Raw genomic sequence first — 13,823 nt, forward strand, 5'->3', positions numbered from 1 at the left:
TATTGGCTCTTATGTGCAGTCTGAAGGTACAATTTCACATTATGGGTGGCTGCATTACAGATGTGGTGTGGTTAATTTCAGGTGTAATTTCAGGTGTCCAGCGAGGTTGCTGCTACTTCCAGTGATGGTGTTGAGTTCCTTCTGTTCTCCCTCTTGTCAGAGCAGCATCATGCATCTGCTATGTGAGTCCATTCAGTTGATGCAGAAGACAGCTGTTTCTGTAGTAGGTTGTCTTCCTGTTGGGCAGTTTCATTCCAACTCCTTCCAGTCTGCACAGCTCCAATCACTCCATGCTGGCATCGCCATGGCTGCTGTATGTGAAATATGGTTGCTCTCTGTGGGTGGGGCTCCCTGGCAGCCTGAGCAAACCCTTGCCAAGGCCAAGGAAGCCTCAGAGGCTTTTCTGTTGGTGGCTTTGTGCTCCTGCCACTTACCTGCTGTTGGGAGAACACCACCAGGAGAGAAGAGCAAAACTTCCAGTGCAGTGTCCGCTTTAGCAGAGTCAACTCTTCATTTTGCATTTCTGCCTCTTTGCATAAGGTATTATGCTGGCGTAAAGGCAGGTGATGGCATTAAACCTGAGGACAAGAAGGCAGGACCTCAGTGAGTCCAAAGTATTATAGTTGTCATTCCCTTAATACTGCAGGGTGAATTAGGTCATGCCAGATGACTGAAATGTGACCAAGCATTAAACTCAAAACTCACAGTGATCTTCTGTACATGTTGGTTTAAACAGTACTTCTGTGCTTAAAATCAATCTCTATTTGTGTTACAATATCCCCTCCCCTCCTCCAAAAGTGTATCCTTTCCTTCAGTAATGAGATACCAATGTTCCCTCTCTCCCCTTGATAAGCAGGCTCGTCTCCAGTAAGGTCAGCTGCTGGAGTTGCTAGGATACTTGGCTGGTGGCTTTGGGTTTATCAACTAAAAAGTTCAAAGAATATGTTGAACAACTAAGGAGCACAAGGACAGTTGTAAAAGGAAAGGGGTATTGGAAAGGATCTGAAGGCAAAGGGGATGTTGGGGAAGAAGTGAAAGTTGTGGGGAGAGAAAAAAGTAAAAGATCAGTAAAGCTTTAGCTGGTGATATATATGTTTTCTTAGTTGTGTAACTATGCCAGCTGATCTCAGTGAATTACCATTTGGAATCAAATTAAACTCATGCTATGTATTTGCAGGGTTGGGGTTATTTGTAGTTCTATTCATCTAAGTCTTAGGAATTTTTTTTATTAGCTTGGGAGGATGACTAAATTGTAAGTTCATTGTGCAAGATGTTTTAAACTGGGGCATGGGTATGCAATGCTATATGAATTAGAGTTAGTTACTTATTTAATGCTGTCTAAGGACATGCAAGCCAAAAGCATTTTTTAATTCTTTCTTTGAAGAAGTATGCTTAGCCTGTTTGCTGTTGTGGGTTTTTTTTTTTTTTTTTTCCCTTGTCTGATTTGACAGAGGATTTGTGGATTCAGGTAGACTGTGGTAGATACTCAGTAACTTAATGTTTATTGTTGAATTGTCAGATTTTTTTAGGCTAGACCAACCAAGGATTGCTTCAGCTTTGGCTTTTATTCAAAGCAGATCACCTTAAGGTCATGTTTGTGGTATTCTGAGGGGCAGTAGGTCTTTTTGAGCTGTTCTACAGAAATTGTGAGCTTAGAGTGGCAAGACTTCCATTTTTGGAACTGGATAGATTTCAATGGCTGCTTAAAATTATGTTCTGCACGTCTGGGTATCACACAGTAGAAAGGAACATAAAACTTAGTAGTGGAGTCCTCTTTAATTGTGGAAAGAGGTGAAAAAGTCACAAATAGGGAGAAGGTAAATCCATGATCTGAAGTAATGTCACACTGGTTACTTTAAGGGTAAATAAGGGAGATTTAACCCACTAAATGTGCCTCAGAAAAGTGGTGCTTTCCCTGGTTGCTCAGAGGAAGGGAAGTTTGGAAGTATGAACCCACTGTTTTGAGGCTCAGCAGCAGCAAAGTGGACTGTAGAGGTGGTAGAACTTTTGCCAGGCTTATTCTGACATGCAGAGTTTTTTTTCTATATTTTGCTGTAAGTGCTCCTGCTGTTTCATCAGCCTTCTCTTTCTGGCTTATGGCAGAACCTTCGTCCATGCATGTAAGTCTTTTAGCTGCACCATCTGTAGAAAAAGTGTTCTGAAAATGGGACCAGAGCTCTGGACTTGGGTCACTCAGCTTCATGTTGTTATTAGCTGAGATGAAATGTGAGAGGGATTTAAAATTTTCCCTCCGCTAAGTATCACTATAAAGCTCAGGCTCTTCTCCAGAAATTGCTTTGTGGATTTAGCTACCTGAACTAGTTTTGTATTTACTATGGGACTTAAATGGACTGTGAAGGAGGAGACAGTGTTTGGAAGAAGGACTGGGGCAGATACCTTCTTTTCTAGGTAAGTACTTTTATTCTTGGGTTGTCTTTACTTTCTCTGCCTCCATAAACTGTATCTTTTCTGCATAGTAGAAGGGCTTCAGTAAGTAAGGTCTGTGACTGATTAACTTAGCACTGTCCCGGGAGGTATGAAATGCAGGTGTGAACATCTTTTGTCTGAATGTTTAACCTCTGTTTTCAGGGATTAATTAGTGTTTTGCCTAGTGGACTTAGGCTAGTATAGAGAGGCAAGGGTTTTAAGTAGATATTTAAGTAGAAGAATGTGTAGCATGTTAATGTCAGTAGCTGTGGAAATACTAGATATTGAAGTGCTTGATGCTTTTGCTAAGATGGTGATGTGTTGTTTTTGCTTTGGGATTTGTTTTTTGTTTGTTGTTGTTACTGCTTACTGTGAGCTGTGCTTTTCTGTGAAAATTGTATTCTAGCATTATATGATAACCACAGTTAGTGTCAAGCATGGGAAAAATGTGACCTGTGGAGCATATTAAGCATCAACTGCTAAACGTTTTTGATATTAGCAGGACAATACTTTATTAGAAAAGCTTTGCAATTTGCCTGTATCAGCTGTGGGTTATCCTAAACATCTGAAGGCTTTGCAGGGTTCTACAATTATTACATATTAAACCTAAGTCTGCTCTTTGGATACATACCCGCTATAGATTCAGGTGCAGTAATGTGGTGTCATTTTTACTTTTCTTGGTTTATTCACTGCTGCATGATTATCTAGCTTGTGTTGGATTATTGCCTGTTGCTTGCTTGTTCCTTTACCTCATCTCTTGCTTATTCTTACCTCAGGTGAAGTTGCTGTGAAGGTTAAGTTCTTTGGTACCTAGGTGCCTGACAAAATTAATAGGATGTGCATTGAGCTGATACGTATTTTGCATTCTGTCCTGAAATATTTGATGAAACTATCTGTGTACTTTGGTTGTAAAATATAATTTCAGAGTTTCATTCTCACATCAGGTGTCCTCAGATCTGTTGAATGTGCTTTCCAAAGGGAAGATGACGATATTTTTTAATTATTCTGCTCTAAATTTCTGCTTTTCTTCTTTATTGCTGTTGTTCCTTTAATGTTTACTAAGTTAGAGAAGACTCTTTAGCAACCTTTCTTTGTGGTGTTCATGTCATATGTCCTATGGGAAAATAGGGAAGCTGAGAAAATAAGTATGAATAGCACTCACTGAAAATGTGGAATTGACTCTTTCCCCTTCACACTCTGTCCCCTGGAGTTGCTCAGCCTGAATTTCTGAACCCTGATGAGACTTCTGCAGAAACTGATGTGGGGTTAACTCTGCTTTAACCTGTGTTAGACCTCATTAGAACTAGGGACACAATGTTTTGAGGATCTTTTGCTGTATGGTGATGCCAGAGGTTGTAGGGTTTAAGATACATGGAAAGATGAACCAAAGCTTCATTGCATTCTGAGAGCAAGTTTCTGAAAGCTATGACTGTAATGAGGCCTTGCTCTTGCTGTTGGAGGTAGGATGCTGGAAACTGTGAGAACCCATATCTGAAGATTCAATCAAATTCAAAACCCAGATCTTTTATGGACTTTGGGGGTTTCACTGGTAAAGCCAAGATTCAGTCTGTGGTGCAGTCAGTTAAGATGCTGTGTCAAAACAGCGTAAGGAAACCCTGCAGCTGTGGTCATCTTGGCTGGGCTGGTGTGACTCAGCTCCTAGGTACTATAAAAATCACTAAAATGAGAAGTCAATTATTCTTTTACTGCTTCAAAGGCAACTTTCAATCCAGGTACTTCATTAGCAGCACCCTGTCTTGCAGCAGCTTGTTTTGGCATCACTTGTGGGTACTGAAGTTTTGTGTAGTAAGGAAGCAGAAGATTGTGAGGTGGCACCTTCCTGTGGGGATTTCAGCGATGAAGGAAACTTATGTTTGGTTTAGGATTTCAAGTATGAAGGAGGCTTATGTTTGTCTTAGGTTGTGCTGGTAAACACTGGGAAGTCTCCCTTAGCTAGGCACTCTCAGTGTGTACCTACCTTGGTGTGTGCTCCCTGCTTGCCAAGGGTGTAATTGACTCCCTCAGTTCTGTAGGGCCTTATTTCAGAAATGTGGTTTTGAAGTAAGAGGTAGAACTTCGGAGTGGAGGTAGGTGAGAAAGGGGAGAGTTGGGGAACTTTGCTTAATAATGTCATTAGAGCTAGCTGAAAAAAAAAGTAGATTATTTGTGGATGAGAGGCATATTCAGAAGTAAAATGGGGATGGTGGGGAGGTGGTCCTTGAGACTGAAGTCCGTCAAGTAAAAAGATTTGATCACAGGTACATCTTTAATCTGTATTTGAAAGAAGAGTCTAAGTTGAAGAGCCTCTTAAGTGAATTTTATAGCTTGTATCTCTCAAAGCACTAACATGCATTGTTGGTTATCATTGTTAATTACTTAAGGCCTCATTCTGTGGAAAAAAAAGAAAAGCATGTTTTTATAGTCATTCTTTGTTTACAGGCAGGTATTGCCGAACAAGATGGGTTTCAGAGAGCCTGGCAGTAAAGATGAAGTACTGTGCAAATGCAGATTGCAGATGGATCATGTTTGGCTTGAAGTACAGCCACATCTCTGAGCTTGACTGTTAGCCCACTTACAAGCAGTCTGTGCTTTGTGGTTGTGCTCCGTAGTGATTGGGGTTTTAGACATCAGTTTGAACCTGGCATCAGTCCTACCTTGGTGGTAGATCTCCCTGACTCCTGCCCCTCCATGTTATGTCAGCTGCTATACGAAGGTATGTTCCAGCTCATTCTGTTCCCCCTGTTACCCATTTAGGGAGGTACTCTCTGCTGGGTTACAGAACACTTTGGTAACATAGTGGCTTGATGCCAGAAACATTCATGCCAGGTTTAAACTTGCACTTAAATTTGTGTAAACCACCAGTCCAGAATTTCAGTGTACCCTGATTTTGTAACTTTTTTCTTTTAAATAAGAAATCACCAAATGCATGAGTAATTAATCTAATGAAAATTTGCTGTTATTTGTATATGTCACAGCTCTGCTTGTATCTTTGTTGGAATGGAGAAAGATTTGCTCTAAGATTTTTGTCTGTTTTCTGTGTTGATGATTCTTTTATACTAGAAAATAGTTTCCATCAAATTCTATGAAACACTTAATTTTCCCTAGATTATTCTTATATATGCTAATAATATAGTTTGCTAAGCCATGTTCCTCTTGAGCGGTATTTGGAGGTCTGTCCATATATTCAGAAGGTAATACAGTTTCTCTAAAGGTGGCATAAGCATTTGCACCCCTTCAGAAGTCATGCAAAAAACTTGTTCAGTCATGCAGATATAGTTTGCAATGTTCTTTAGGGTCAGTTTCCCAGAGAAATAATGTTTTATTCCACATTAAGGGACTTAAATCTGAATGCTTGGAATTCAAAATGTGCATTTACTTCTTACCTTCTGATACAAACTTTATAAGTGGTAGTACTTATTATTCTGCATTGAGGAATGTTGCTTGTCCCTTCTCGCCCAGTTTGCCCCAACTAAATGTGGCACATGTCCTCCTTCCAAAATATTAGAAGAACAGTATGGATGCATTTGAAGCAACTGCACTTCTATGTTGATTTTTTTTTTCAGTTATTTTTTTAGAATGTGTAGCTTCTGAATCTAAAGCTTTGCAATTTTTTTTTTTCTGCAGTTGAAAATCAGGTACTTTAATGCTAAGCATCTTTGAATAAGCAGGATAACTGACTTGAGAAACCCTCATCTTTTTAATGTGTTTGAAGAAGGCCTGAATCTTCTTCCATGAAACCATGATAGTCAAACCAAATACAGATCCTTACTTGTCTTGTTAAAATGTCTTTCTGTCACATAGTAGCAGTTAGGTGCTGCACTTCCTCCACTCGCATTTTGAGGAGCATACAAAGAGAATGAAAAGAAAGTGAATCTTTCTGATGTGAGTGGAAACTGAAGGAGGTGAGGCTTGGGAAAGCTTGGAGAAAATGTCATGTTGTTACTATGTGTATCAGTTTCACATAGATGACTTCAGTCATCCAGCATTTTGCTCCAGGTAGAGTCACCAGAGTACTTTTTTTTTCTCTGTGTCAGCTGTCAGTAAACCACCTGTCCTCTTTTCCTTTTTGTTTCTTCCCTGTTTATGAGGTTTTTCATGTTTCACTTAAGTCACTCGTTTTTTTCAGCTTTGGCTGTGTTTTGACTCCTCTAGCAAGGATGCTGCGTGCCTGGACTATATATTTCCGTATTCCTCTCTTGGTAGGCTGGTTTCGCTTCTTTCTCCTTGGGCCTAGCTGCTGATTGATCTGCTTATTTCCTTACTGTTGGGATGTACTTTTTGTGTGGTTAGAAGCGGTTGTCCTTAAATATCCACCAGCTTTCTTGAACTCTTTTGCCTTTCAGAACTGGGTCCCACAGAAATCTTACTAAGCCTGCCCTTCAGAAGTGCAGGGTCTGTACTGGATGTGCCTTTCTCACTCCTCTCAGGATTTTAAACTCCCGCTATTTCATGGTCACTACAGCCAAGGCTGCTGTTGATCCCATCCCCAGCAAGCTCTCACTTTTTTTATTGAAAGCAGTTCCAAGAAAGTATCAAATGGGTTGACACATTTAGCATCAGTTTTTGCCTGAAATCTTCCAGAAGATTTAGATTGTGTCCCTCTGTATTGCCCTTCCAGTACATGTCAGGGAGTGTCCCACAATAACCAGTCTCTGTAATTTTAGAGACTTTATGGAATTGCTGAAATAGACTTCATCTGCTTTCTTACTGTGATCAGGTGATTTGTAACAAACTGGGGTGTTGCCCATATGGACCTCTCCTTTAATTCTGACTCACAAGCTCTTAATCAACCTGTTGTCTGTCCTGTAGAACACTTTTTCATGTTCCAGATGTTTCTTCAGGTAGAGGGCAGTTCACCTGCTGTTCTTTCCTTCCTGTCTTTCTTAAAAAGCTTGTATGCATCCATGACAAAGCTGCAGTTCTGTGAGCTATCCCACATGTCTTGGTTACTTCAGAGTCATACTTCTGTGTACAGATACTTAAGGTGGTATCCCTTTCAACATGTTTTATCCTTGCCAAGGTCTGCCTTCCACCAACCTGTGTACTTAATGTGTTTGACTCTATATTCCCTCACTTAACTGCAAATGTCTATCACCATTCCCTGATTGGCCTCTCATTTAAAGTGCTTGTCACCAGATCTGATGAGCATGATTCCAATGCACTTTGTCAAGTGGGTCCCATCTCTGACTTAGCAGCTCTCATTGCTCAGGGGTGGCCATAAAAATTAAACATTGCCTGTAATGTCAGTCCTTCAGCAAGTTGTTTACTTGCAAGGATATGTCTCCACAAGCCTTTTACCTTTCACATGAAAAAGCATGAACAAACATCACCTGGTGTCCCATGTTCTTGTTTGCTCTGGTGTTTTCTTGTCATTCTTGATTTGCCCCACAGCTCTCCTGTATTAATAGCATGGGTGCCTGTGTGAGTAGGTAACAGTTGGGAATGGGGTGGGTGGGAAAGGCAATAGTAGCAATAGTAATAATTACAAGGGGTAATAGTGCAGTCGTTAGTAGTCCAAGGGGACCCCTTGGCAATCTCTCTAACATGCTAAATCTGGCCAAACCCTATTCACCAGCATTTCTGGCAACAGATGTGTTTGTCTCCTCAGCAGAAGTGAATCTCCGACTAGTATTACCTGCCACTCCTTCATATTGCTCTTAGTTCAAACCCAGCTCGCTTTGATACCTACCTTAATGAGATGCTTGCTGCTTGTGCCTTCCTTCTAATGTTGACAGAAACTAAAAACAGAAAGTGGAAAATAGCTTTATATGCTTGCTTTCTTAATACAGAAAGGAAGTGAAATTTACGAAAAATCTCTGAGACTTGTGTTTGGATACCTCTGTATCAGCTGATTTATGCTGCAAGCTTCACATGCAGGAATGAGAGCTATCCTGAGGTTCATGTGCTTCCTCTTCCATTGACTTATGTGCAGGCAGTGTGTGTGTGAACATGCAGTTCACACTTGAAAAGTTCCCATGTTTGTAACAGTTTTCTGTGTGGGGTAAATTTCCGTCAAGTCACTTGAGGCTGTTGGCTTCTGCTTTTATTTAACTTATGGTTACTATGTTGTTTCGTATGCAGGAAAGCAAATGTGTATTCAGTCGTCTGTTACGGAACTTCAAGTAGTAAATAACTATTACTATAGATGCTGTCACAGAGCAGAAGTACTGCTTCAGTGATAAACCATTACTATAAAATGAAAGCTTTTAATTTCCTGGGTTGTAGATTTGAAGTTTTTAAGGAAGTAACATTGTAATGTATTTCATCATCAGTCACTAAACCGTACTTGACATCCCATCTCACTTCTTTAATATAGTAAAATAAAAATGCAGAAATGCAATTTGGATATGAACTTAAGAATACTGTATTACAGTTCCCTAATGAAGAAGTGAGGGAGAGGGGAACAGAAGGGTATGGAAGTCACTGAAAAACAGATTAGAAACTTGTGTTCTTTGTTACTGTACTTTATGGAAACATGATTATACTCTGAATCTATTTCTAGAGATGGTGGCTAGTCATAATGCTGTCTTTGTTTAGGCAAAGTTGACTGAGGATTACACTAATTTATTTTACTAGTCAAATGACCTTTTAAAGATTTTTAAGAGGTTTTTGGCTAGTTTTGCACTTGGAAATCTGAAAGGATCCTTTGGAAGGATTTATGAGGATCAGTAACATTTAGAAAATGGTATTAATTCAGTCTAGTAGCAGAGAATTAGTTGCTCAGATATGTTTACTGTGGTCAAAAAAGAGGTGATTCAAACCTGTTAAGAGTTATCTTTGAAAAGAGGTACATAGCTTGGTAAGAAACATTGAACCTAAATCTCTTACATGCCATGCAAAGTAGTAACATGAGTGGTAGAAAGTGGAATAATCCAACTTAATTTGTGACTGTATGTTTGGAATTGGTTTTCTTTAAGGCTTTTGTCTGGAATTTAGTATGTCAGGTGCTTTCTCTTTCTAAATTACTTTATTTTTTAAATAGCTGTTAAAGATCCCTTTGTTTTGACATCTGGAAGGGAATCCAAAGACTTGATGCAGAGCAAAATTTGAGTAAAATAGAAGGATAGCTGTTGCAGTCTGATCTACTGCAGAAACGCACTACAGCTTTTCTGCTACATGGGAAGTTCAAGTTAGATGCTCTAGCTAACCCAGAAGCTCAAACTAGAGCATGACTGCACTGCTTATAATATTTTTAAATTTTATTTCAACTGAGTCTGTGATTCTACAGATTTTCCACCACAGCAATCTATCACCTTCGTGCTGGGCACTGTTCTTGTGACCTTGCATCTTGTGGCTGTAGTACCATTGGTGTGACTGTCTAGCTATGATGAGCAGCAAGCTACACACGTAAAATGGCTGTGGGGAAAAAAATTAACCTGAAAAAACTGCTGCTGAAAATTTTTGGGTTTAGCTTTGTATGGGACGTGAATTGTACAAAAAAAATTTGCATGGTTTGACAGATGTAACTGCCTGTTGGATATGATTCCAAATGAACAGTATCTGACTTTGTATTGTGTTCAGTAATAAACTGCACAGGTTCTTTTAAGGGTGACAAGTCTGACGAATGGCATGATTTCTATGCAGTAAAACTGTATGATGTATTTATGAAGTGTTCCCAAAACTGTTTTTTTTTGTAGGTCTAACGAGAAGCCTAAGTATAACTTCAGTTGACCAGTCAATGTTTGAAAAAGCACAAGGAGAGAAAGTTACATTACCATGTACTTTCGTACTCTCAGAAGAAGATGAAGGCCCACTAGATATTGAGTGGGTATTGATACCAGCAGATAATCAAAAGAAGGAACAAATAGTAAGTAGAGATTTTATTTTTTTTGGACAGCATTAATTCAGTTGTGTGGGTAGGTTAATGTATGAACTTTTATTACTGGCTTTTTAAACTTCCACCTTTTCAGGTTGGGATGCTTGTGATCTTAAATTACTCTGAAGTACAAGTTACATGAAATGTAGTGGAAGTTTTGGAATAGCAGGTTAAGTATGGAATTGTCAAGAAATTTTGTGCTATAAACTTGTCTTCTAAAGAAGAACTCACAAATTAAGTATGCTGCAGTTCCAGAAAACAAACTTTTATGCTTTTGTACCTTTTAAAAATGATTTTTAATTGTACCTTTTTAATTTGATTTAGGAGGATTTAATTTTAAATATATTAACTCTCTTAGTTTATAACTCTTCCTTTGGAAGCCTTATAAGATGATTCCTTTTAGTCATCTAGTCATCTGTCTCCTTCAGGTAGGCATGATTTACAGAAAGAAATCAGAGCAATTCTTAACAGTTAGCTTTCAGTTAGAAGTCAGTGCTGACATACTGCTGCTTGGGCAGGTGTTTATTTGGAGTATTCATCGTAGTACTGTGTGTGATGGTATTCTGAAGATTGAGATACTTAGCTGTCATGCTTCTTGGAATTTTTTTAAAACAGTGGTAAGAAACTGTCAGGAATCTGAAGATACCAAATTATTTTGAATGTTTACATGCCAAATGGATTTCTGATTTTTTTTTTTTTTAATAGATAATTATGTATGCTGTAGACAGGATCTATAATAATTATTATGCTGCTATGACTGGGCGGATGCAGTTTACTAATCCTGATCCCAAATCTGGTGATGGTTCATTGGATATCTCGAATTTGAAGTCCACAGACACTGGCACGTACCAGTGCAAAGTGAAGAAGGCTCCTGGCGTTCAAAGCCAAAAAATACAGTTGTCTGTACTTGGTAAGATAATGCTTTTCTTTAATTTTCAGTGACATTTTTAATGTTTTCATTCCATCCTATCTTTGATGTCTGAAATGAAAACTTATGTTGGACAAAGTTAGATTGAATCTATGATGATGCATCCATATCCATTACTATGGCTTTGGGAGGGGTGGACATCATTGTGTTGGGGGACGAAGGGAATAATATTCAGAATAATGAACATTTTAAAAAAAGTATGCCTGGATTTTGTATATTGTAGAAAATCTTTATATGCATAGAAATGGTTTGTTGCACAAGTTTTGTCTTTAGGAAAATGGACTGACCTACTAGAACACAGCTAGTAAGCATTTTGATTGTGACTGCCATTAACTCAGTGATACTTTGTTTATTAGTAAAGCCAGCAAGAACTAAATGTTCCATTGAAGGATCACAGGAGATTGGAAAAGATATCATCTTGAAATGCGTATCACAAGAAGGATCCCCACTTTTGTCTTACAACTGGAGGAGAGTGTCTGGAGTATCTGGCATACAGGAACTTCCTGCCACTTCCACGCTGAGTACTGTCAAACTTCATTTATTACTCTCAAATATTTAAGAAAGATTGTATTCGTATTTTTTGCTTGACTTGTGAGCATTTCATGCTTGGTATCTATATAGAGTAGTCAAGTGTCACTTCTGCCCTCTCACTGGGTAATAAAACTAACTTTGAAATAAGCTGGGTTTTGGTTGGTGGAGTTTTTTGTTATTTTTTGTTTGTTTTTTCATACTGGGAAATGCCTCAGTCTTTAAGACATTTGAGATTCTTTCATTTGGCTGCAGAATCATCTTGCTTGCTGATGCTGGCTGCTTTTGTGCTCAAGTGGACAGCAGGGAAGAGTCAGAACAGAGCTGAGTTAGTGTTATATTCAGGGAAGTGTTCAGCGATGAACGCTTGAATTTTATTACAGATTGAACTGAGGTCTTCACTTCCTGATCAAGTGACAGAACTTGTTTAAAAAGGGTTATGTGTCTTTAGAAGAAAAGTTGTCAAGATTAACAAAAGAGAAGGCTTTACCCTCTTCTTACAAGAGCATACAGGAAAGAGTTATATATTCTGAATTTTGACTGATGGATTCCAAATTATAGTCACAGTACTGGATTTTTATTGGGAGAACTTCATCGTAGACGGTTAATTTGTGAGTTTTGGCTTTGTGAAAGTTATTCTGGAATATTTTTATTTTTTTTAAATAAACTGCTGCTCAGTGCCAGTTATTTTAGTATTGTTTGTAATTATGAAAACCTTAAACTTCAAGATAGCCAGGGGTTCCTTGCAGATGAAACAGTTTAAGAACCTTCTCACAAATAGGCATATTTTAACTCGGATTGTGTTGGACATATAGGACAAAGTAGTATCATGTGTCTAAGAGTAGCCAAAATGGCTAGGAGAGAGAACAAGAAGTTGTGTGGCCCTTCCTTATAAGGATCCTCTATCCCTGTGTAATTTATGCATCAGGAAATTCAGGTGTGGCTTCAGTTTGATTTATTCACATCCCATATTTGTCTTACTGTAACAAGTTAAATGATGCTATTAGTGCTGGACAAGAATGAGTGAGGAAATATGCAGAAGTGGAGCTAACTCATAAAACAATGTTTTGGGCTTGTGAATGTAGGTCTGGAGACACTAACAAGGACCTAGACACTACCTAACTTTTTTAGCAGGAAGAGCCAAGTATTTGTGTGGTGCTTTGTTCCTGTGATGCAACTTCTCACAGTGCTGATGGCAAATCTATATGCAGCTAAAGCATGAGACCCAGCTGAAGTAGAATCTCACAAAGGTAGCTGGCAATGGCTTTGAAAGTCCTGGGGAAATACTGTTTGTTTTCACTGATTGTCTTCTACCCATAGACAAGCTTACTTGGTCACCCGGTGGAGTACAGTGCTCAAGTTAGATCCAGCTCATGCTGAGCATGTGTTCTGCAGCCATCTGAGCTCACTGTGTAGAATCGGTTTAGAGAGAGAGAAGAGGTGATGCAGTTACTATTTTGTATTTTCAAATTCTCTGACAGAATGAGAGAATTGGCCAGTTTAAGCATCTGTTTGTATTCATTGTCAGAGCAATTAGCCCATAGGCTTAATACCAAGTCAAATGATGTGGAATAATTTTCCAGTTTTCTAAGGTAAAAGACTTACAAATAATAGTATTTTGCAGCACAATAGGTTTTTTTTTGTTTTATTTGAATATTTTTAGTACAGCAGTTTTAGTTAGGATTTTATCTGTGTTCTGGATTAATAATTCTGTAGTATTGAATATGGAATTATACTTTGGGAAATGGTTAAACTCTTGTCTTTTGTTGTTTATAGATAAAAATACTGGGGAACTTCTCTTGAAAAATGCCTCTCAAGACTATTCTGGTACATACAGTTGTTTTGCCTCAAACAGAGTTGGCACGGATGAGTGTTCCATTGAGCTGAACGTCACCCCTCGTAAGTGTTTGCTGTGTAATGGTTGTGTGTATAAAAACTGAATAATCTTGTTTCTCTAAGCTCCTAAAAGGTTGAAAAAACAACCCTGTTGTGTAACTGATGGTTGCCACTTCGAGTCTTTACTTCCCAAAACTTTGCTTTTTATGCAGAACTCTTACTACTGTTTGAAATGCATGTGATTGAGGCATACCCTCTGTGATTCAGTAATATGCTATTAAAATGCAT

General features: G+C 38.7%; 1 protein-coding gene across 4 annotated transcripts in view; it reads left to right on the plus strand.

The window, feature by feature from the left end:
* The window catches only part of CXADR (CXADR Ig-like cell adhesion molecule), a 35,344-nt gene that overhangs the window by 7,364 nt on the left and 14,157 nt on the right, over nt 1-13,823 (plus strand). For all 4 annotated transcript variants that reach the window (XM_061366706.1, XM_061366705.1, XM_061366709.1 and 1 more), the window contains exons 2-5: nt 10,065-10,234; nt 10,949-11,153; nt 11,528-11,692; nt 13,476-13,598. In XM_061366706.1, the coding sequence (XP_061222690.1) occupies nt 10,065-10,234; nt 10,949-11,153; nt 11,528-11,692; nt 13,476-13,598 (663 nt within the window). The remainder of the gene's footprint in view (nt 1-10,064; nt 10,235-10,948; nt 11,154-11,527; nt 11,693-13,475; nt 13,599-13,823) is intronic.

The sequence above is a fragment of the Neopsephotus bourkii genome, unplaced genomic scaffold (genome assembly GCF_033783945.1).
Source record: "Neopsephotus bourkii isolate Nb327-2 ecotype Australia unplaced genomic scaffold, CSIRO-AGI_Nbou_v1 NB_1350, whole genome shotgun sequence".
Lineage (NCBI taxonomy): Eukaryota > Metazoa > Chordata > Aves > Psittaciformes > Psittacidae > Neopsephotus > Neopsephotus bourkii.